At 39.7% G+C, this 24,409-nt stretch overlaps 2 protein-coding genes and 2 long non-coding RNA genes across 5 annotated transcripts; 3 read left to right on the forward strand and 1 right to left on the reverse strand.

Annotated features, from left to right (window-relative positions):
* Positions 1 to 37: 37 nt before the first annotated feature.
* Positions 38 to 21,813, reverse strand: LOC311436367. Its single transcript, XR_014692778.1, has 3 exons — positions 21,093 to 21,813; positions 2,238 to 2,370; positions 38 to 988 (listed from the first exon to the last, which is right to left on the reverse strand). It is a non-coding gene; the product is annotated as an uncharacterized lncRNA (long non-coding RNA).
* LOC311436363 (interleukin-8-like) lies at positions 4,515 to 7,653 on the forward strand (the record flags this gene model as incomplete). Of its 2 annotated transcripts, XM_084518470.1 has the most annotated exons (4): positions 4,515 to 4,661; positions 5,101 to 5,236; positions 6,037 to 6,120; positions 6,839 to 7,653. In XM_084518470.1, the coding sequence occupies exons 1-4, from the start codon at positions 4,598 to 4,600 to the stop codon at positions 6,867 to 6,869; spliced, it is 315 nt and encodes a 104-aa protein (XP_084374596.1). In that variant the 5' UTR covers positions 4,515 to 4,597. The 2 variants fall into 2 exon arrangements, with proteins under 2 accessions (XP_084374596.1, XP_084374597.1); XM_084518471.1 differs by lacking the exon at positions 6,839 to 7,653 and having other exon boundaries at positions 6,037 to 6,124.
* Positions 12,038 to 17,455, forward strand: LOC311436365. Its single transcript, XR_014692776.1, has 3 exons — positions 12,038 to 12,275; positions 12,946 to 13,068; positions 16,657 to 17,455. It is a non-coding gene; the product is annotated as an uncharacterized lncRNA (long non-coding RNA).
* LOC311436364 (interleukin-8) lies at positions 20,813 to 24,094 on the forward strand. The gene is made up of 4 exons (XM_084518472.1): positions 20,813 to 21,066; positions 21,834 to 21,969; positions 22,567 to 22,650; positions 23,229 to 24,094. The coding sequence occupies exons 1-4, from the start codon at positions 21,006 to 21,008 to the stop codon at positions 23,257 to 23,259; spliced, it is 312 nt and encodes a 103-aa protein (XP_084374598.1). The 5' UTR covers positions 20,813 to 21,005; the 3' UTR covers positions 23,260 to 24,094.
* Positions 24,095 to 24,409: the final 315 nt, after the last annotated feature.

Raw genomic sequence — 24,409 nt, forward strand, 5'->3', positions numbered from 1 at the left:
TACACGGGGAAGCCCCAGGAATATACAAAGACAAATATTTTCCATCAAAACTGACACTTTAATGGCTTTTGATTGTATTGTGAATAGGTCATAGGGCACAGAAAGGAAGGACTGCAATTTTGGATTCCTTTGGACTACTGAGAACTGTGAATAAAGTTCTGAGTCAACAATAAAAGCTCTGACTGAGGCTCAGGGACTTTGCTGAAGTAATGCTCGACATTGTCACCAATGAATTTTTGAAGCCAAGCTGCAAGGGTGGAGTAAAAAATGCATTGGACTAGGATCCAGAAGAGCTAGTAAGATGAGCAAAAAGGGGAACTAAGCCAGCTAGCAGAAACTTCAGGAGAGGAAGAGACAGAGCGAAGAAGATGATTTTTATTTGCAGAGCAAGAAGTGACAGTGATGGGTTTAGATGCGTTAGATAGGTATCTATTGCTAGAGCACTTGCTTGTACTGCAAGGAGATCCACGTGCCAGGTTCTCTTGCGACAAAACTCGAAAGCTCTTCTCGTGCCATCAAAGTAAAGCTTTCATCATCAGCATATGTGGAAAAAACCATTCACCAACATAGGTGTTGCAACTGTACTTCTCTGCAGCAAGAATCACCAGACTGCATGGAAAATCCAGGAACAGGGATGGTCGCCTCCTGGGTGGTGAGGAAGTGGTGCTGTGGGACAGCAGAGCTTGGGCTCTCATACCTGTTCTCAATGCTTAGTGCAACTTCATGCATTGATGCTCATTTGTTAAATCACTCGCACAGTGACCTTTGTGACACATGCCCAGATGAAGACTGATTTAGGAAATGCACTTCACTCCATGCCCAGTGCTTCTAGAAACAAATGAATGTGATTTCTCTTTGTGTTAATGGTCTTAAATATCAAGCATAAGCAGCTTCAGGAAGAGGGGCACAGACAGCCACACAAATTTCAGTAAGCCTTTTCTGAGGAGGACTCATCCAAATGTGTTAATCTTTCAGAATCGCATATTACCTAAACAAAAGAGAAAGAATATTTTGGCAGAGGGCTGATCCAGACACTGCTGAAGCTTATCGGGAAGATAGGTACTAAACATGTATCTCTTGATTGCCTTTAGTTCACATTTTTCATATGAAAATCATTCAGTGGGACAGCTGGAAAACTTAAGATCTTCTTCATGTTGTTTGTTTATTTTTGTCACTACCAAATTAAGACATGGGTAAGGGGAAAATACATCCCTATGGTATAGGTAACTATAAGTAAATTCTCTGTTTTGCCCCTCTCAAGTCAGTCAAGTTGCCCCAGGTAAAGTTCACAGCAGAGACTGTCTTACAGCCCAAAGAAACTACAGGTGACACAAAAGATGCGGACTGCCAGACAAAGATGCAAAGAAGAAGACACATTTTCCCTTTGCGGATCAAAAGTATGCATTGGTTTTGCATACAGGGTCACAGAAATACACGAAAACACAGGGAAGAATTTCCCTGAAGGAAATCTACAGCTCAAGCAGGGCTACGTTTTCTTGCTGAACCTAATATTGTTTTAAGGAAGAACAGAAGTTATCACATTCACTGACTCAGCTATTCAGCTGTTTCTAAATGATCTTTTAAATGTTTGGATCTAAAATTTCAGACCTAGAGGCAGGATTTGTAAAGACACTGGTGAGGAATCACTGGGGGAGATGAAGTCAAAGCAGTGCTGCAGGAACCCCAGGGGGAAAAAATCCCCCGTTGCTCACAGGAGCATAAGGAAATGTAAAGTTCCAGGTCACTCACCAGTCGGGGTAAGCTGGGGAGAAGCACACAGAAAAAAATCTGAGAAACTCCATTTTTTTCACTCAAGTGCTTTCCTGCCTTTTGCTGTGTCATAGCAAAACGGATGAGAAAGCCTCCACTAGCAGAATTAGCTAATTCTAGGCCTGCAGTAGCACCTACAAATTGATTAAAAGTACTCTAACGTGTGCCAGTTTGCTATGTGACTTGAGCAGGGACTTCTGTACCACACATCAATGTCAAAAGTCAGATTCAGGATGTTAGATTAGTCTCTAACCAGCATTCAGGGGTGTCATATTGCTGACAAGTCCATCATTTCTCAGAAACCTTATCACCAATAAATAATAAAACTTATGATAACGAAAACGGTTCTGCAGCTGGAGGCTGCCATATGTTGTTTATGATAGTCATATTTAAGGCTTGGGAAGTTTTATTTTTAGTCAGAGACTGTATGCTTTGAAAATTCAGTAGCTTTTAGTTCATGTCATTACCTGCCTCCCATCTCGCAGAATAGAAGGTTGTAAAACAATTGAAACAGCAACTCCTCTCTTTCACCCAAATCATGGAAGTTTACGATAAAACATGTGATGTTTTCATTTATGGTTCATCTTTTCTGACTTCTCTCTGTAACCACAAAAGAAATTTTACATTTGTTGGTTGTGGGTTTTTGAAGGGTGAGTCTCCACTCACTACTTCTTGCTTTTCTGTCTCTGATTTTTAAACTGCAAATCAAAACACAGGCTCCAGAACTCTCTGCTCAGTTGCTCTCATTGCTTCATATCAAACTTGTTGCCCTGTAGTCATTGCTTCAGATGTAAGGCATCTAAGCCCTTTCCTTGTGTTTGACTAGTAATGAGGTACAATAGCCACAAATTGTCTATCTAAATCAAGAAAGCAGAAATGCTGTTTCCTTAAAACATAACAGGCAGTCAGCTTTACACAAAGAGCACAAAGGATATCACTCTCATTCCATACGCAGTACAGAAGCAATAAATTTATCTCTGAGTTAATGAAAAACTTTAATGAAATTAAGACAAAGAATAGTTTCTTGGGTTTCTTTGGACAAGGTCTGCACGCCACAGGCAATGTCATTCTTACTTCCATGTTCTCCCTGTGTATAGGCCAGAAGAATTTCCATTGATACCTGAGTTTACATTTCTGTAGACTGTTTGCTGCTCATGGAAATAGTGTGTTGGGGGGTGAAAAAGTCCAGATATGGGAATAAGCAACCCAACAGGACAATTTGTATCGAAATCATCTGGAGGAGATGTGATAGAGGTCTATAGAATTAAGAACAAGATGGAAACGAGCAATAAGGATCAATTCCAAACACCTGTTTTTCCATAAAAGTAGCAGGAGGCATCAAATGAAACCAGAAACAACATGGGACAGTAAAAGGGATAAGTCTCAAACACACCTGACCTTTTCTTATGTGTTCCCAGACATCTGCTGATAGCCACAGTTGAAGAGAGGATACTCATCAGGCAGACTTCTGGTTTCACAAAGAAAGGCTGTTATTAAGTGCTTAGATGCTCACATTACCTGATCCAGCTACGTTCACTGCAAGATAAAAGCTTACGGGAAAAACATGTGCTTAATTCCATGTCTACACATCTTATTTAGCTATTAATCAGAACCCATCCTCTATTTATATAGCTTTCTACAACTACAGACACTGATACTTATGGTAATATTAAGTGGAATTAAACCTGGCATACTTAAATCTGTGTCCTTCATGATGAGTCAGAGAACAAGAAACATATTCATTCATATTTGGTCCTATGTTTCGTTCTTTGGATTGTCTCTATTAACTGACAGAAAAACAATAAAAAGATTTCTTAATCCTTTAAACAACAAAAATCTCATGCTTGTATTTAAGTGTCATTTTCTATTGTTAATAAAAATGGTTGTACATATCTGACTTTATCTGAATAATCCTCTTATCATTACCAGTTGATATGAGATCCTCGATCTCATTACCAGTTTTTCTTTAGTTTTATCATAATAGGAGAACTCTTTTCTTTGCAGAACCAAATTAGAATTTACAAAAATACCTCAATTAATGCCAGAACCAGAATCCCACAGCAGCTTTTGGAATTTTCCTCTGCCTAAATTCAAAATTCAACATTCTCAGTAGCACTCCAAAGTCATTCTGTATTTTGTTGCTTATTTCAGTGATGCTAGGTATTAATGTATTCAAAAGTACCATAAGTAATCTCAGAAAATATTTTTTTTTAAATGCAATTGCGTATCAGTAGGAGTTAAAATCCAGTTCTAGTACCCAGCATTTCTAAAAAACAGTAGTTTCTGGTTCCATCATTTCTTCAAATAATGACAGTATTTAAAACATACATACACAAAGCCTATAGAAACATAGGTGCAAAGTCAGAGATCAAATGTCCTCCTCTAGAAGGGAAAGTCACAACAAGTAACACAATAATAACAGCAAAAGTATGCAGGTACAGAAGAAAACAATCACAAGAAAATGAGTATTACACAAAATATACTGATTACAGAAAGCTAAGTAAAGGGCTATTTTGTACATATTCTATGTTTTATCTTGTTTTAATTAGCAAAGAATTTTCTGTTGATGAAACGCAATTTGTGGTCATTGAGGGAAGGGGGTTTACCCGTGCCACCGTGACTCATTCTACAACAGAATCTTACAGGTTCAGGAGTTTCCATGGGTATGACCCATGCATGACACTGGAGGATGCGGGGGGGGCCAGGGCAGTATATAACCAGGGCAGGTACCAGAGTACAGACATTGGCCACCCTCAGGGCTATAGGAGCTCTCCTCACCTCACTGCACGACCAGACGCCGGTGACACCAGGAAGAAACTCTCTCATCATGACGGGCAAGGTTGTGGCTGCTGGCATGGCTCTTCTCCTGATCTCAGTGATCGGAACCGAAGGTAAAGAAATCCTTCCCAACATTCTCATAAGTAATTGCTAGTGTGAATGCTGGTAAGGGAGATATTTTGCGTCTTAAAAATGCAGCGAATAACTCTGTAGAGCTAGATCATGTTCTCAGATACAAGGTGTAATTCCACGTATAATCTGATGTGGCCAGGTGCAGAGATAAGCCAAATAAAAGCCCAGTGTTAGAACTGCCGGGGCTCAGTCATTATTATTTTCCATTTCCTTATACCACTGGTTGCTGTAACAGCAGTTTTTGGATAGCTAAAGGCTTAAGCAGCTTAAAAGAACAGGTGAAAGCAAATTTTTCAAGTCCTCAGGCTCCTAAAGAGAAGAATTATTTCTAATACTCTAAGCAAAAAGAATATGTTGTGTTTCCTGCATAAATAGTGAAACAGTCCATACAATACCTCTTTTTTTCTTCTTGTCTTACAGGTATGGCCCTGGCCCGTTCAGGGATTGAACTCCGGTGCCAGTGCATAGAGACCCACTCCAAGTTCATCCACCCCAAATTTATCCAGAACGTGAACCTCACCCCCAGCGGGCCTCACTGCAAGAATGTCGAAGTCATGTAAGTGTTTATGCAAAATCCTCCCTGTTACTTAACAAGAAGGAAACAGATTTTACATTAAGGGTGATGTAAGGGTTATCTGAAAGATGTAACAAGCCAGCAGGTGTGGCTACTCAGAATCCAAGAGAGCAATGCGTGATGCTCCTACGAATGTTCTACTGTGTGTCATCTGTTGCATCTTAGTTCTGCAAATCTCTGCTTCATAAACACTCCTTGCAGTATTTTAACTTAAACCTGCAGCCATCAAACAAACAAATACATTTCTAAACCTCAGAATTTCACCAGCATAAGAAAAGAGAATTAAAGCCATTGAGCTGTATTGAGCAAATTATCAAAATATAAATTTTAATGGCTAGGGCAAAAATATGATCGTACCTCTACTGAAGTCAATGAAAAAAACACCATTAGCACAGAAGTCATGTAATGCAGTCACAATTCCAGAAATTTCTGTGACAAAATTCCTATGGACTATCCAGTTCGGTTTCTAAACCAAGATGGAAAGATTCAGCTCCTCAGTTAAACAACATCATAAATACAAATGGGGCAATGTGAAAAAAGAAGCAATTTTGAAAACAGTGCGTCCATGAAATAATTTGATGCATTCAAATAAGGAGATGTGAGATGATAAGAACCAGTTAGGTTAGATTAATCTATAGATTAGATTACAGCCTCAAATGATATGGTTTAAAGAAGATCATGTCAGTGTATATCTAGAAAACTCTGATGTTACAAGAGGAAAGAGAAATTGCCTTGGAATTCACTAAATAGACCTTTCCCCTTCCTTTTTTCTCTGTTTGCAGAGCTACTCTGAAAGACGGCAGAGAAGTGTGCCTGGACCCCACTGCTCCCTGGGTGAAGCTGATTATCAAGGCAATTTTGGACAAGTGAGTCATTTGTTCTCAATGACCACAGTTAATTGAAAAGCAGTATTTTAAATAAGCCAGCAAACATTCACTGCATAAATAGTTCAAAAACTCTATCTCCTCAGCCAGTTGCTACTATTTCAGTTCACTAACTGGGACAAATATTGTGATGGCTTTGTGGTTTAAGTATGGTGTTAGGTTCAGTTCCTTGCGGTGACATGCCACCCACGCAGATATTAGCTACGTCTCTCGTAAGGCACAAGCATATTGAAAAACCAAGCTCAAGAGCTCAGTCCTCTAGAAATTCATGCATTAACTGACTGGTTTTCTTTTGCTTGCAGTAGTACAAAGCACCAATACATTTTCAGAACTAATGAAAAATTAGATATTTAGATAAGTGGGCAAAAATCATTCCCAAAAGGTGAAGCATCAAAATATGGGAGCCCATGGAGTTACTGAATACTTGTGAAAAGGTGACTACAGACCAGTGTCCCTTTGCATCCTATTTAACAGTTTTTAAGGGACACAGAAGCACAAACCCTTAGTGGCTGACTTCATGTGATTCCAGCAAGGGGTACCTGGTCTGGTGGGAGGTGTCCCTGCCCATGGCAGGGGGGTTGGAATTAGATGGTCCTTAAGGTCCCTTCCAACCCAAACCATTCTATCATTGTGTGATTCTATGATACTCGTTCCATGGACTACGTTTAATTTTCTCCTTTTCCATTTTATTTCTTTCTAGGGCAAACACCAGGCCTGACAACTTGTCCTAAAGCAAAGAACAAAACTGTCTTACCTCCTCCAGGAAGGCAAAAATGGGAGATGTCACCACCCAGCTTCTGGCAGCTCATTTCCTCCTGCCTCCTACGTTCACATTTTTATCAGCATCTAGAGAGTAGGGATTCCCTGATTGCGTAGTTAGTTGACAATAGTACTCTAAGTACTCTAAGTCTTTTAAAGAGGTCTCAGACAGGAGAGGAACCACTGAAACCAGAAAAAGCAGACAGAAAAAAACTGCTTGTGAAAAGTGATGGAGGTGATTCTGGAGTCATTTTTGCTAGCCACAGCTGGATCAGTGCAGTTGACTCTCATCAGAGCCTTCTCTAAAGGAAATTTTCACTTTTCGCTAATCCTTTAGGAGCTGACCAACAGCTCCTTTTCTCCAGGAATGCACTGACAGGGAGCAGCAACTGTGCCTAGGTCACTGCCACTCGCAGTGGGCTGCTGACCAGAAAGGGGGGGGGGGGCGGGAGGGCTTCAAAATTAAAAAGCTATAATTCTGAGGCACCATTTTTTGTGCCATCATTTTCAAGGTATTATTTATTGTGAATTAGTGCTGTGAAGCTATAAGCATCTATTTTAAAGACACCTTTCAGTTAGAAAAAAAGCACTTTATTTATTTATTTGAATTATGTTAGACTTTTAATATTGTTTCTATAAGTAATTATTTAATTTATATTTTGGCATGAGAATGTAGTTGGTCTTCATGCTTTCATTATTTATTTTTTTATGGAAATACGGAAATTTATGTACCTAATAAATGCTTGTTGAAATGTTTTTATTTCAGTATGGTGTATTATTAATTTCCTTATTTAAATACAGAACTGAAAAAGAGGATGCGTCTACTTTCACTGTGTATCACTTAAAGGGGTCTTACAAGAGTGAGTGGGAGTTGAGTTGTGGTGACAGCTGATTAAAACAGCAAATGCTTGCTTCCAGTGAGCTCAGATGATTTCCAGTAGGAAGAAATATTAAAGCCATCGACTTTCTTCCTCTTTGTGTTTTCAGAGGTCTGGGTGCTAAAAACCACAGAGAGAAACTAAAGAACAAACAGTGATGAGTCAAAGAAATTCCAGGGTCACAGCAGTGGTGGTGCTCAGACAGCATGTCAGCTGCAGATCTGGCACAAAACAAGGTTTCTCATTAACCTACAGTTATCAGGGATACCTGATAAACTTTAAGGAAGTCTGTGAGCACCCTCCCAAATTCCAGTGAGGAGGGAGAACTATATCAGGAGCAAGCCTGAGGAACGTGCTCCAGTTGGGCAGCCACATCTTTCTGTGACACAGTGATTTAGACAGAAATGGCTGGAATACCAGCAGTGAGCACTTGAGAAAGTGGGAAAGTTGAGCAAATGTTTTGATTTTGATTTTTCTCGGGTCATTTCCAACAAGGAGCCACTCCATGTTCTGCACAAACAGTGTATGTTTGCTCATGGTGCAAGGAGATAAAAAGGGAATTTCTGTTGCTGCTTGAGCAAGCTCTTGTGCAACTATCCCAACCACGCTTTGCCTCCATCCCTATCTCTGCTCCTGTCCCCATGCACTACAAAGACTGCTAGACTTCATTCTCAGGATGTAAAGAGGAGAAAATTTCTCATGGGACCAGGTTTTGTTCAGACTCATCTTACAACAGTAAGACTCCTGGCTTCTGAAGGATCTTTACAAGCTGGTTTCCTTCAGATCTCCAATTTGGAGGCAAGAATGTCTGAAATACTAGCCAAAAAGTGGCAGCAGTGCAGAAGAAAGACTTTATATGCACACCCATAATAGCATGCATGTATCCTAAAGGTTTGGCACCCATTTTACTGTTCCACAAATATTTACAGTAAGCGCACAAGCTCTATCATCAGTCAAATTCCAGTCAAGTTACCAGCAACTGAGCTGAGTCATGGCCAAGGAACGTCTCTTCTCATCAGTGCTGTCCAAAATGTCAGCAATGGCTTACACCTGGGAGCCCGGGCAGGCTATCTACATAGAAGCTTAACCATATCTCTCCTTTATCCATAGTTGAAAACTGAGTCAGAGGCTGACTAGAAACGATAAAATATTGAATTTCTGTTCAGCGAGTGATCACAAGATACCTTTCTTAGGAACATAATATGCAGCGTTAATTTCAAGCCAGTAAGCGGTTAGGACACAGAACTGTATTGTTAACAAAATCTAGTGTGTGCATAATGCTCAGCCACCTTCCATCCTACTAAATTTCACTTATGTTTTTCCTCTGGTTAGTACAGCCTGAGTCCACCTAAAACATATGCTGGGCTTTTGCTAAACATCTGAATGTTCAGGTCTTCTTCAGATACAGATGGCACATAGACATCTTGTTAGCATGTTATCAGGGTAAACTGGTTATCAGGACTGTGAATTAAAATGACTTTACAGTACAAGGCTATCTCAGTGTCTGTAATCAGCTACCATCAGATCAAGTGAGATACCTTTGAACTGGGAATTGTAAGAGCCCAGCGGGCACTGTTAAACCCTAGTGGCCTCAATCAGCCTCACATGGGGCCTCTAACCATTCACCTGCCCATAGCCCCAGGAGCCTCATTTAAGCTTAGCATGGGTTATTTGCCTTTTTTCCTAGTTGTATTGCACAAGCGTTGCTCTTCAGCTGAGTTATTGTTGTGTTTGGTCCTAACCATGGACCCTACTGATCCAGATGATGACTTGAGGCCTCTTGACTTGGTCTTGTGTCTGCATTGCCACCATGGACCTCTATGGCAGCCTCTCGAGCACATCCTGTTCCTGACCTGTGGATTGACTTGTGGACCTGATCTTGGACCTGTCTCATAACCAGGAACATGGCTGGTGAGCTTAATTCCTCATTGAGTTTGGATGTCATCTTTGGGTGGATTCTGCTCGTCTTGCTCAAGTGGTGTGAGATAAGCCCTGGCTGTTGTGTATTCTACCTTGGTGTCCCTTTTTTTTCCTGAACTCTAAGGAGCAGGTGTCCACTGCTGTTCCCTGTCTTAAGTCATCATTCTAGTCTAGGAGTTTAGAGAATAATTCTATCAAGAATGCCTTTTCTCTGGCTGATCACAATTTCTATAACTGACCACTACATAAAGGGAGAAGAAATAATAACCACAGGAGGTAAGTAAAAGGTTATGTTGTCAAGATACAATATATTTTTAAAGTTATTTTAAACTGATCACATTGACCTTGGTAAGAAGTTGAGTGATATAGCAAGTGACTGATGCTCCCTCCAGATGGCCATGCCAATCGTCAGACCTGGTCTGGGAACAATCCTTTTTCCAGCCCGTTCTTTACTCCCATGGAGTCATCAAAACCAGAGTTAGTTAACTGGTCTACATTTTGCTGTTGTGATGTGGGACTCCAGAAATCAAACAGCTTTACATACCAACTCCAGAATGCAGAGTATGCTTTGCCAGCCTGGTATTCGTTTGACCATCAGGTCTAGCTGAACTGATTCTCTCCTCATCACTACGTTATAAATAGCTGGGGATATTTACAAGCACACTTCATAAATAGAGCAGGCTAAGCGATGTGATACATCCCACTACAATCAGAGCAGCACATGTCAACATACCTGAGCTAGGTTCATGTGAACTAGTTAACAGTCTGAGCTAATATATCCCAAGTGTTGTTCTGCTCCTCAGTGAGCAAAAGCTAGGCATCATGTATGTCCAGGATAAACTGTAACCTGCTCTCCACACAGTATTAGGTCTTTCATGTAGTCCGTGCCTTCTTTTCCAAAACCCAAGTTGTTTATTAATTTAAAAAAAATAATGAAAAATTTACTTCAGATAGATTATATATTTTATCAGATCAGTTTTTATCTGGTTATTTTCCTCTAGACCGCCATTTCCTCCTTGCTCTTCCCACCCCCCCGCCCCCCCCAAAAAAAGCGTATCAGTATCCCAGTAAGCAAACAATACGCAGTCAATACGCAAGAGATTTCACTTCTGATGTGTTTTTCCTCCTTTAAACACATATTATTATACTAGCTATGTGGTGTTAGAAAAACAGGTGATTTGCTAAGTGCTTATTTGAATCAGTTGTTATTACAACTCTTAGTGTCAGATAAATCTTTCTTTCATACTCAGAACAAATGACATTTTCATAAGAGCTTAAGTGCCTTAGGTGATAATTCTTCAGTCATTTTAAGCTGCTCATCTTTTCCTGCTCAATGCACGGAGAAGCTTTTCAGTCCAGAACAAAGTGTCTAAATCTCTTTAGCCCAGCTGAAAGCCTTTCACATAACAACAGGAGCTAGTTATGTCTTGCCTTTGTAATACACTGGCTAAATAACTATATTAGAGCTGTATCAAGAGATAATTCACAACATTTGGGATGAAATCTCAACTATGTTGGGTGCAAGCTCTTGTGCAAGGCATTTAAACTCAATGCAGAGAGCTCTACAGAAATCCTAGGTGCAGAGAGGGTCAGAAGCCACCTTATTTTGGGTTGGGGAGGGGGGGCAGGGATATCCAAATGCAAGCACAATCTTGCTAATTAAAACTCATATTTCACAAAGTGCAAACAGAATGACGTAGATAATAATCAAAATGTAACAAAAATAATTAATGCACAGCAGCAGAAGTAAGTTATCAAATTCTGAAGTGCTACTGGCACAGAAATCTGGATTTATTTCACGATGCTTTTGGGTATTAGGAAATATGCATGTACAGAACCCACAGCATGTGTTAACCACTTAGGCTGGTGGGAGCATACCTTTCCAAAAAGCCTGACTGAGACGGGGAAGATGCTAAAACTTATCCGAATTACTATTTAGCTACATATATGGTAAAATACCCTAATTATCAGGGATGTGGATGAGAACCTAAAAATATCGTAGTTGTAGGGATGTAGATGAGAACCTTATGAGAAGCAGATGTAAAAAAGAAGATATCGCTCAAGGCCAACGGATGAGGGAAGGAAGAATAACTCATTAGGGAAGGATGAACAACTTGTTGGCAGGAAACAAGGCAAAGATAAACAAAAAAACTTCTAAATACTGTCCAGCAGCAGGTCAAAGTCCAGAAAGGTAAAAAGTTTAACCTCCTCTTCCTCATTGCCTTCATCCTGAAAGACCCCTGCCCATGACCACCAGGCTACACTGCGCAGGCGCAACTGGGAGAAGCTAAGGGCAGGGAGTATGGAAATGAGTACTTGGAAGAGGTCTGCCTTTTCGAGAAAATATTGAATATGTATTAGAGCTCACGTAATATGTAACAGTATTCATGTATAAAGTTGTGAGAGATGACCGGGCAGGCACACACTTTTTGAGGGAAGCTATTCCCAGTGTGCCTGGTACACCGCAATAAAGTATACCTGCTTTACAACCCTATAATTGTGGGGTCTTTTCTGCGCGTCAGACAGGAAATAGAAGAGCAGCAAGAAAAGAAGAAAACTTTTTGAGAAGAAAACTTGTGAGTAGTAATGGATAATAAATAATAAATATTCTTTCAGCAGCAAAAACTATCATTTGTATCTGCATAGGTGCTGGGGTAGAATGTGCCTCTGCCAGGAAACTAGCTATTTGTATGTCATGTTTTCAGTATGTCAAACCCTAGATTTTAAGCCATGTGTGATTAAGACAGGATCTTTTTTCTAAACATGCCCATGCATGTCTTTTCTGCACAACTTTCTCCTATATGTGTTTTTATTCTTGGTTGGCAAGGTGTTTCCTTGACCTAAGATTAATGCATTCTGGAGCAGAGAACAAACAATGGGTAGATGATCATGGCAGAAAGTAGTAAAGAATATGTGGGCATACTTAATGATGTTCATCTAGTTTGTTCAAGTGCTGTAACTTAGTGCATTTGCGCCTGGCCAGATTCTGCACCTATGAAAACATAAGTTTTAGAGAGGTGTATGATCAGCGTTAAATGAATCTGCCTCCCAACAGCTCTGAAGTGGCACTGCTGCTGTTGTGTAGACACAGGTAAATTGTTATCTGAAAGTCCTTAGCAAATCAGCATGCCAATATATGACATGAACAGGGCTGATGGGGAAACAGTACTGTTTACTTCATAAGATCAACGAATGAGATGGTTCATTTAAGTAGATATAGTTTTTATTTACTTACATATTTACCGGTAAGGCCCTGGTAAAAACAGAGGAAAATGGCTTCCAGTGCTCGTGCATGAGCACTCATTCCAATTTCATCCCTCCCAAGGCAATTCAGCATGTGAAACTAAGCTGAAGAGGACCTCACTGCAAAAAGGTAGAAATCATATAAGTAGCTTTGCACCACAGCACCCTGCTTTCTACAGGAGGAAGTGACTTGGTGTTTCGTACCCTACTTACTTACTTGGAGTGGAATTTTACATCCCCTGCAAAGCCTCCTAGATGGTAAATGCAACGTAAAAGGTTTTCTATGGAAAGTAATGAACTAATTTCCAAACAGTGGTATAAGCCACGTCAGAAAACATTGTAAGAGTTTCTTTATGCTAATATTCTAACAAAGACCAATATCAGAGGAGAAAATTAGATCACCATAACACATTCATGGCATGATTAACAGTTCTGATGATGAAGAATAAAAGACAAAGTCTTGATCCTGTTGACGGGAATTTGAAGCACTTCCACTAATCTGGTCTGCACGTGGCAAAAGTTGGAAATGGCCCATCTTGTTCATTATGCTGAAAATTGCTTACTGAGCACTTTGTTTTGCATGGAATTTAAATTGAAAAATACACACGAGTACCAAGTCAAAGACATGATGAGCTTCCTATAAATTGACATCAAAAACTATTTGCATTAATTGAATCAATGCATACACATGAGCAGAAGGGGACTTTCAGGTTATATGGTTTTCATTACAATTTCAACAGAAAATAGTCTATGAGTGATTGTACCCTCTCTGCAGTATTGTGTGTCCTCCTCACCAGTAATTGATAACTGAAGTGAAATTTAATTTCATTAAAATAGATAGATGAACACTTTGCCAAGGTGAAGAAGTTCCTGAAAGATGTTAAAGTATGACCAGATAGAGATGAGAAACCCAATTAAAAAAAAAAAAATCTTGCTAATGCTTTAAAAAAAAACAAACCTGCATCATAAGCTTCTATACAGACATAATTCATTATTTAAAAAAAAAAAAAAAAAAGACTTTAGTATAGAAAAAGTATAGGAAAACTATTTTTCCGTTGTTCTCCGACTACTAGTTGGAAAATATCCAAGAACTTTAACAAACAGAAGTTTGTACCAAGTCCTCTGGACAGTTCATTGCCAAATAGCCAAGATAAATTTAATCATTTTGGGAGAGCCGGGGAGATCCCCGTTGCCTGAACTGCATTGTTCCTTTCTTGGCAGAGCAATGCTGAAAGGTGATGATGAGCATGTCTGGAAGCCACTGCTCCCTGGGTCTGGCTTACCACAAAGGTGATTTGAGCCAACTAAGTTGTTTTCTTTACTAGAACAGCTTCGGTTAAAAGCTACTTTAAAAAAGCAGACTTAAATCTCTTGGAATGAAACATACTTGTCCTCTTCAGGCACTGTTAATTCTTTCCAACAATTGTCTCAAAATAAAAATTTTTAAATGACTGAGGATCAGTGATGGGATTAAAATAGCTTCCTGTAGCTCTGATATAGTCCCTGTGCATGAAGCCAGCCAAAAGACTGTCTTTATGATGCACCTAAATGTCTGTTAAAAGATGCCTCAATTCTAGTGTTCTGACACTTATAAAAATCAAAGATTAATTTCCTCTTTTGGGAATATAGATCTACAGGTGGCATTTTTAAGTTAACTACCTCTTCCGGGTATAATTGGGGACAGGCAGGTCGCTATTTCACTCAGTTTGGACACACACATGGGAGTAGATTCTATTGGAGCAGTACTTGTGTAAACACAATTTGCACATATTTCAATTGGTTTTTGCAGTAAAAATTGCTCATTATTTACTTGTAAAAATGAGCATGAATTCTTACCAGTTGCTTTCTTTGTAGCTGGTAATTTATTTTTTTTTTTAAATGAATCATTCAGTTCACTTCATACTTCCTCTAATTACAGGGACAATATAGATTCATCAGTATAAAAGAAGTCAAAAAAAGATGTCATGAAATTTTTTAAGGATGCAAAATGAAATGAATGAGTTTTTCAAAAGAATCACAGAATGTCACAACAGAATTCCTTTTATGTTACTATGTTTTTTCTGAGACTGTTGCTAATTCCACTTATTTCATTTGCTGTGTTTCTAAAACTTTATCTGCAATAGATAGAGCAATTCAAGCTTAACAAGTTTTTCAGTGTTGTAGGGACAAGAATGATCAAGAGGAAATGAGTTAGCTTTACATGGCCCTACTGAAAGTAGAAGTATAAAGGATAAAATGGGTAAACATATAAATAAAACATGAATAAACATACTAAGGACAAGTCTACAAGGTTTTGTTGAAGGAAATTGTCTTTCATGCATTTCTTTGAGTTCTTGGAAGATGACAAGTAGCTTACAGATATGGAAGTTCCCCTAGGTCTAGTCCAACTGTCTTCCTAAAAGGGTTTCACAGCCCTCAACAAGCATTAGAGATAAGACATCAGGGCTAAGAAGTCTTGGATGGGGTAGTTAACAGATGGTTACACAGAAATGAAGGACAAAATTTGGAAGGTCATTTTTTTGTGATGAAGGGACATGGCTTGGAGACTCCTACACCAGCTTGTATGGGGTTCTGTTTGGGTTTGCATAGCCACAAGTGGTCTGGGAAGTGAGCTGTGGTATTCTCATGCCACTAATTGAAGGATAGGAAAGACCAAGATCAACTATGAAGAACTACTGAAAGACATAAGGAGACTCATAGAGTAGGCAATAAACTACCAGATGAAGTTAACTGCAGGATGTAGCAAAAATGGTTCACACCAAAAGGGAAAATGCCCAAGCTCCTATAAAAATGAGGTGTTCTTGGCTGGATATTAGCATATGAGGGAGATCACGGGATTATATGAAGCTGCGTGATAGGAATGGCAGGTCAGGGCTTAGCAGTGAATAGAACCTAAGAACCAAAGTAAATAATAATAATAATATATATATATATTTTTTAAAAAGCATCAACCAACACAAATATAATGTTAGGAGCTACTACAGTATGAATAAAGGAGTAACTACTGAAATGTGTGTTGCCACTGTGTAAATTTACCCTCATGCTGCACCTCTGGTCTCCCATCTTCAAGAAGATGGGAAAGGTTTAAAGCAGTGCAACCAAGATGACTGAATGCCTGCTACTGAGGAAGCAAGCAAGGTGATTTTATTTTTTTTTTCCTTTCAAAAGTGAGCTACCCCTGGGTGAATGTGACAGAAGTGAATCCATACCTATTTCTCCATCAAAAAACCATCCTTGAGAAAGAGGCAGAGAGCCTTAAAACAGCTTTGTAATGTGTAGTACATGGGCCAAAGCTGATTTCACTTTCTGTGTGTACAGAAAACAGTTTCTTGGCAGTGTATCTTTAAAATGATTTTTTTAAGAGGAGATTTGGGTGTCTGAGAGATGCCATTCACTGAAAGGAGGAAGACTGATTAAAATGTGACTGACTAATGAAATGAAGTGTCTTTAGAAGTGACTTATCTGAAAGATATCTGACTGGGTGTTGCAGCACTCCTGGCAAGGAATGGATAGGCATGGATTCGCTGCTGCTGCCAGAAAACTAGCAACCAAACTATGTTCTATGAGATGCTTTGTGATGTCTCACGAGCACTTCTAAGCTGCTGTCAGCCTCAGGGTAGCCTAATGACTATGAACTAATGGCTTTTGGAAGGAAGAAGCTAAAATTAGTGATACTAAATTACCTGTTATTTCTGAAGTGATATTTATTGTGCTCTAGTTTCCACTTATAGATCGGAAGATGCTGACAGATGCAGCAAGATGGAGGACAAAGGGCTGTGTGGCTAGAGCGTGACGAAGCCCAGCACTCTGACCTGTCTGCAAGCTGTTTGGTGAGGCTCAGGCTAAAGTGGGCTGCTCCGACCACACTGCCAGGAAACATTCATGCTGACATCTGCAAAGCTACACTGGCTGTAGCTTAAGCAGCCAGTAAATTAACAGCAAGTGACCTTTGAAGAACCAGAGGTGAATGCACGATGTAAATGGTCTACTAACCACTTCTAATTTGATCAGAAATTCCCAGGACAACTTCCTCAAACATCTCATATGTTTCTTCCCATTGCTTCCATATCTTACTTCCACAGTCTGCTGGACAGGAAGAAAATGCTTCCTGCCACAGTCACAAAAGGGAAATGCAACTAAAGGAATAAATGTAGCCTTCATCTAGCAGTTAAAACTTTAGCTGCTCGTCCCTATGAATTCTCTAGTAGGACTTATAATCTCTTCTGTTAATATCAAGTAGATCAAATATATATTTTAATATGAAGATTGGTTAATATTGTGTGTTAATATTATGACACTAATGTATCATTTACTAGTATTACTAGATATTTAGTAGTCAGTGACTTCATATTGAATTGGATCAAATGAAATATTGCATTTAGCCCACAACAATCTTTTAAATGACAACTACAATAAAGAATTGACTGTTTGCAAGCAGAGCTGTAACAGACACTTAAATATATACTTGTACTATTGTATTTCTAAATGTACAAACTAAAAGGCAAATCAATTAAAAAGCTGTCCTGCTATTTTATGATTTCAGAGGGATTTAGGAAAGTCCAATGCTTGTGGTGATCTGGGTACATAATCATCTATACTTAGACACCTAAGTGGAAAAAAAGCTAACAACAAAAAAAAAAAAAACAAAAACCACAGTTGACCTAAGCTCTTATTCTTTCCTTGCCATCACTTCCTCACACAACAAGTCAAAAAACAGATGCTCAGCAGACAGTCAGCTCTCTACATATCTGTTCCTGACATGTTGCCTCACTGTTAACTTCCACAAGAGTTTGCACAACGTGCCCAGTTTTTCAGCAGCAGAAATGATTATTACCCAACCCCCAGTATTAGTCCCTTCTGCGCTCCACAGCTGAAGTGGAATGACAAGCAAATGCTAAGCCATTGGCAGGAAAAAGGAGGTGACTTCAGAAGAGTCTGGGATTTTTTCTCTTGTGAGGAAAAAGGGAGTAGGCTGGTAGAGAGGGCACACAGGAAACAGTAGTTGGTAGAGCTCACCTTGCGTTGGCTGAGCTCAATTCCAGGGAAACCTTTGGGTCCTGTGCCTTTGCGGTCTGGCATTTACAACTTTTCAAGTGAGAGTTTTGAATTTGTCTAGAAAAGACAGGTTCCTAGTTTTATTGGAGACAGTAACTTCATGAATGCAGAGGTTAAAGCATTCACCTGGGACTTGGCAACTCAAATCAGCAACAGTACTGGAGCCTACCTCTCTCCCACCCCTCATGATGGTCTTGGTCACCAGAATATGCCTGAATCCCCTCCACCATGTCCCTTGTGTTTGGGTGTCTCTTGCTACATACAAAGACTCTAAATGATGCCAGCCAAGATCCTAAAAAAATCCCTTTTGAATTGTGTTTTCATTACACAATGCAGTGAGTCATGAAAAAGAAGAAATAGTGTCTTCCATCCTGTAGCACGGAGAACACATCCTATACCCTGCCTTAAAGCACAAGCAAGGGAAGTATTTGCTTCCCTTTTCAGCAGTCTTTCAGCAACTGGATTATTGCATAACTTTTGCTTTCTTTGTTAAAGCAGCATGCTTTTAACATGGTTAAGCATGGAAGGTCTCTGCTCGGGGCAGTATCAGCTCCATTAATGACGTTACCCTTCAAAAGGGAAGGCAATTCCATTTGCACAAGTCATCTGGATCGTAGCGGGAAAACACATGCTGCCAAAATCAGATAATGGGCTTGGAGTTCCCACAGGCAGGGGCTGGGATCAGATACTGGGCAAAGTGTTGAAGGGATCTAGGGAGAACTTGAGTGAAGCGTGGCACTCCCAGGAACACAGGTTAGGAGTGCCTAGCCTTTGGGCTTGATTTCATGTCTCAACTTTTTTATGCCGCTCCTTACATGGTCCTGGTGAAACTGTGTCATATCGGAGAAAAAGTGTAGGTAGAGGCGATGCTTTAGCTCTCAGAAAACATAGTGGACTTGTATTTCATTACAAATATCCTGCTCTTTTAAACTGATACTTACTCTTAGCTCAGGGGCAGGGTTAATCATATAGGTGGAGCAGGCTCTTGGCTTCACTTTTGTCCTGGGGATTTTTTGCGGTTCTGTTACTGCCACACTCAGGAAATAGCTTAGTCTAGTGCTAAGGAGGGCAAGAAGTCAGTGATAATACTAGGGGACTCAAAGGGGATTTTTCTTTTTTTTCTTTTTTGCCTCAAATATTAATGACACTTCAGCACATGCCACAATTAGATAATAAAGCTGTAAACAGTTACAAAGAAAAGTGGGATCCTTAATCAGATTTTAATTACCCTCTGTGTGTATGCATGTACATGTAGAGAGACAGAAATACAGAAAGAGATCCCAAAAGAAAAGAATCAGCCAAACCTTGTTCAAAGTAAGCTGGCTAGAAGTTTGACATCTACAATGTGATCCCGGTTAAACCACACTGTTAATTTAAATGAAACATAAACAAAAAACAAGCTTCAATATCTGTTAAAATCTCCTCCTTTTCCATGCCGTAAGAGAACTACAGGTATTTTTCAGGAAAGCTCTGTAAGCCAGACATATGGTCAAGGAGAAACACCATTTGGAAACACCATTTGGAGCCAGAAGTGGTATCTTTTGTTGACTCAGTACTCAGAAAGTGGTAGGAGAGTCAAACTTTGCTTTATCTTTTCTTGGACCAGCTGATATAGTGATAGGAAACAGATGAATTTTTATCACAGTGTTTCTTTATCAAGGGAGTTAATGACTAATGGTAAGTAGTAAAATATAAGAATTATAAACAAACTGTTCGATTGTTCTTATAAATAAATTACAACACTTTACATGCTAAAGATAAGTTGAGTTTTTACAAACTCCTCAAAGCTAGGGAGAAATATCTCTATAAATCCTCAGATCACAGAAACATGAAGCTTTGAGGTTGGAGATGACAAGCAGCAAAAGTCTTTGTAGTCAAAAGAAAAACTTTTCTACAGCATCAGAACAGAATGTCTTCACCTAATCGCATGCACGCCAGGTGGGTTAAAAAACATATCTTAGTTTATGTGATAGATCACCATTTGAGCCCAAGTTTTCCATTGAAATGGCTATTATTTCTACCAGCCACAGTAAATAAATACTCAGCATTCATGCAACAAGGTTCTTTAACTAGCTTGTCTACAGCAGTACCGTAATATTTATTGTTATTTCCCTGTGTTAAGACCTGGGATTACCGTAACTGAAACAGAAACGAGTTATTAACAATGCCAACATTTATAAAGCAAACAAAAGTAATTGTGTTCGGCAAGTCATGTCACTGTGTTTGCATACAAAGCTTCCTCATTCATTAACATGTGTTACAAGAAAATTGCGGAATGATTTTCAAGGTTGCATAGAATCAAATATCTACATCCCCTGGGAAGCTTTGAATACTACACCCTCAATTCCTTTACTAAGCAGAAAGTATTGGAGATGAATTTATTTTGTAAGATACCACTTCAACAGAAAAAAACAAACAAACAAAAAATAAAATTCATTAAAAAGCAAAATAGTGCAGAGTTAAAATGTTGACTGCAGTGGAAAAGCTTTTCACTGATTTCAGCACTATCTGATTTCCATACCAATTGTGTAAAATCAGATAAGTAGAAGTTATCACCACCAAGAGAGAGAAGAAATTAAATATCTCAAACATCTCCACAGAAACAGTTATTACCATGAAGAAAAAAATACAGTTATAACATAAAAGTAATTGAAAGCATCAGAAAGTTATATTACGAAACAATAAATAAATTTAAAAAAAAAAGGAAACTGACTGCAGGGATATTATTTACATATTTTAATAAACGAATGCATTATACTATTTGCAGCAGAATAATTCATCGTCATCTAGGAAGGAGTTTCACAACTCCACTCGTCATGTGACTCATTTTTACTGCATCTGGGAAATTCCTCTAACGCAATCTACAAGCTAGCAGAGCACACAAGTTGGGCAGAAAACTGTATAAAAGCACGATGGATCGCCCAGATCAGACATCAGCAATCCTCTGACAGGAGAGGTCACAGCTCCACAGAACCTGAGCTCAACAGCCAAGCTAAAAACTCCTCTCTAATCATGAACGGCAAACTTGGGGTTGTCCTGGCTATTCTCCTGATTTCCGTGGCTCTGTCCCAAGGTAAGCGAATCCCTGCCGAGACCCACCTGCCTGCAGCACTGCCTTGGCATCTGCCGAGACGTGTGTCCTTGCAGAAAGGTAGCTTTATGCTTGTTTCAGCAAGTTGGTTTCTTCTGAAATATTTTCAGCCGCTTCTCCTCAGTCAGAAATGTACTGTGTAGCTCTTGTACTGAAGAGTTACTGACATCTTGTGGGAAAAAATTTAAGGATTACTGAAATTTGCTATGCTTCTGTATTTCGAGTGCATTTGGCTAGAGATGGGATCTTCTTAAAAGTATTTTAATGTTCCTCTGCCTTCCCATATGAAGGACAGTATTTTCCGGCTTATCAGCTCATGTTTGTTACTTCTTGCCCTTGCTGCCTCAGGCAAGCAGTATACAGCTGGCAATGGAGAACAAACAATAAAACATGCAGCAAAGATGAGCCTCAAGCTAGGGAAAAAATGCAGGGCTCTATCTTCTAGACAGTTGCCAGTCTGTCAATCCAGATAGTGAAATGATGGAATCAACAGTGTTGTCAGTGCAAGTAACAACAAAATGTGTGGTTTTATTTTGAAGCGCCACGCTAACTTAATTTTAAATGTGCTCAGGTATCGGATCCTCTGAAAAAAATAAGCAACCGATTTTTACATTGTGAGGATTTAGTCAGCTTGGCCAAATGCAGGACTCTAATCTAGAATGTTGTTAAGATGGAGCAGCCATGCTTTATGTCAATACAGCGATGATAAGACTGCCTCTCAAAGTGCAATCTTCCTTTTCTGCTTATAGGCAGGAGCCTGGTAAGGATGGGAAACGAGCTCCGGTGCCAGTGCATAAGCACTCACTCGAAGTTCATCCACCCTAAATCTATTCAAGATGTGAAGCTGACGCAGAGCGGCCCCCACTGCAAGAACGTTGAAATCATGTAAGTGCCTCTGCAAGAGCCTCTCTTCCGTACCTGCACTCTGCACTGTGCTGTGGCTGCAGACTTTCTGTGTAGTCTCCCTGGCCCTGTATGCTCCTGAGCTGATGGGTATTTATATGTCACGGGACACACCGAGTATTTGTTCTACGGAGGTAGAACATGAATTGCAAGGACTGGTCAGTGCTTAATGCACAAGGGACTAATTTAGTTTGAATCCTGCGTTTATTTGGCAGGCAAAACTCCCAGTAAAACAGTCCTGTGACCATCTCAGAGAGACAAAATGCGTTCCTGTAAGCAGATTTAGGGACCCCCTGAAACAAACCGGGTTTGGGACAGCATGGAGGAGGGAATAAGATATTGCAATCTGTATACTGCTGAAACTCCTCTTTGCACTGGAGGTTTCAGCGCTTGTTTGAGAATCTTTACTAATACAAACAAACTCCAAACAAGTACCTATAAATATTGAGGAAGATTAATGGGAATGTGTGAGCCAACTGAGTGCAGGCACACAGACTCTGAAAATGCAGTATTACACTCTGTGCATAAAACAAACCCATGTACTAGTTTCCTGACTTTATTTTTCTTCCCTTTTTGCAGAGCTACTCTGAAGGACAACAGAGAGGTGTGCTTGGACCCCACTGCTCCCTGGGTACAGCTGATCGTAAAGGCAATTCTGGCCAAGTAAGTCCCGTTCACTCTCAGTTTGGGCAGTTAAGTTGTAAGCCTCCCCAAAAAGCTAACTTGTAGGGTTTCATAGGAATAGTTTCCATTTGCTCTTACTCAGATTTAAAGAACAAGGATACTTGTTGCTTAGTTATAGAAACGAGCTCTTTTGTGGGCTCTGCTGCAGGGTCCTTGCTCAAGCTGCTATGCCACTACTAAACCGTTACGTACTGGCAACTCCGTCTGCAGGGAAATTAACATCCCCTGAAAAATGGGGCTTTAATACAATCCATCTGCCCCTTACTTGCAGTATCCTATGTCAATAATCCACAGTTGGAAGTTAATGAATTCTTTGATAAAAGTGAATGCAGAAACTCCTGGTGCAGAAGTTTCCTAGCTGGGCACCAGCTATGCAAACACTGGCACTCCGGTGATTGCTTTTGAAACATCGCCTTTATTGTCTCTGTGCCTTGTGACAGCAGACAGAGTTGGAAGCAAAGCACTCACTCCTTCTTAACTGTTCATGCAATGCTAAGTAATGATAATCGTTCTCTGGACCACCTTTTAAACCACCCTTTTCCCTCATCTCTTAACAGGGCTCAGCTCAATTCTGATTCACCTCTGTAAGAAAAATACAGACAGAGAAAATCTCGGAACCGCTCCCGCTCCTCCGCTGAGAGAACCACCCGAGGAGAGCACCATCCCATCCCGCCCTCAGGAGGCGTGCCACCTTCCTCCTCCCGCATCGGTGTTCTTATCTTCACCATAGATCACCGTGTCTATTTATTTATTTATTTATTTAACTGCATCTATTTAAGAAAGCCTTTCAAAATGGTCAGCGCTGTCCATGGGACACGCTGCCCATTGAAACCGAAGGCACTGGACAGGAGAAGTGGCTTGCTCAAGGAAATGAAGATCCCTTGGAAGTCACTTCAGTCAAACACGGCCAGTTAAGTGCAATGCACTTACAGCACAGCTTGCTTGTACGAAGCCCTACTATTTTGCTATTACAGCAGCAAACCAGTAAATCCTCCTGCTCCCCTGGAGTGCTCTAGTATGTTGTGTCAACAGCAGTTTCCTTAGTCACAGTCAGCCCATGGCTTCACTGTGAGCTCTGACTTCATGACTTCAAAAAATCTAGCCTGCAGAATCTGTAAGAAAATGGCTTTGGTGTTTATTTATTGTTATTTCTGTGGTATTTATAAATATATTTATTTAGTAGTTTCTACACAAGATAGAAAAAGATGATAATTTATTTAATTTCTACTGTATTTTCCATTCCTAATAATAATTTTTAAAGAAATGTTCACAGACCTGTTACACTGTGTAAGGACTTGGTTCTATGTCTAATTATTAAGTTATTCATCAAATGGAAAAAATTGTGGCTTATATAGACAAAATTTGCTTGTGAGAATGTCATTATTCCTGACAATATTTTAATAAATGATTTTTACAAAAAATATATATCTATTTGTTATCTCTTTGTTATTTTACATTTTCATTCACTTTATTTGGAAACAATTTGCTCCAGTTTTGCCATCCTGGTCTGATTTCTGGAGCTGAAATGCCAATTTGGAGCCCATGGTACTTTAAGTCACTCTGTTTCAGTAATGTGACATTACTGAATGCAATAGGGAACTCCTAGCTCTGGGAAGAGGGTAGGGTAAAATGCTCACCCATCTCTCTTCTGGCTTTGGGGACTGCTGGGCTGTGGGGCAAGGCTCCTAATTTATGTTCCTTGCTATAAGAGAGCTTTACACTCAGATGCCTGAACGCT

Source organism: Aythya ferina (genome assembly GCF_964211825.1).
Source record: "Aythya ferina genome assembly, chromosome: 4".
Taxonomy (NCBI): Eukaryota; Metazoa; Chordata; class Aves; order Anseriformes; family Anatidae; genus Aythya; species Aythya ferina.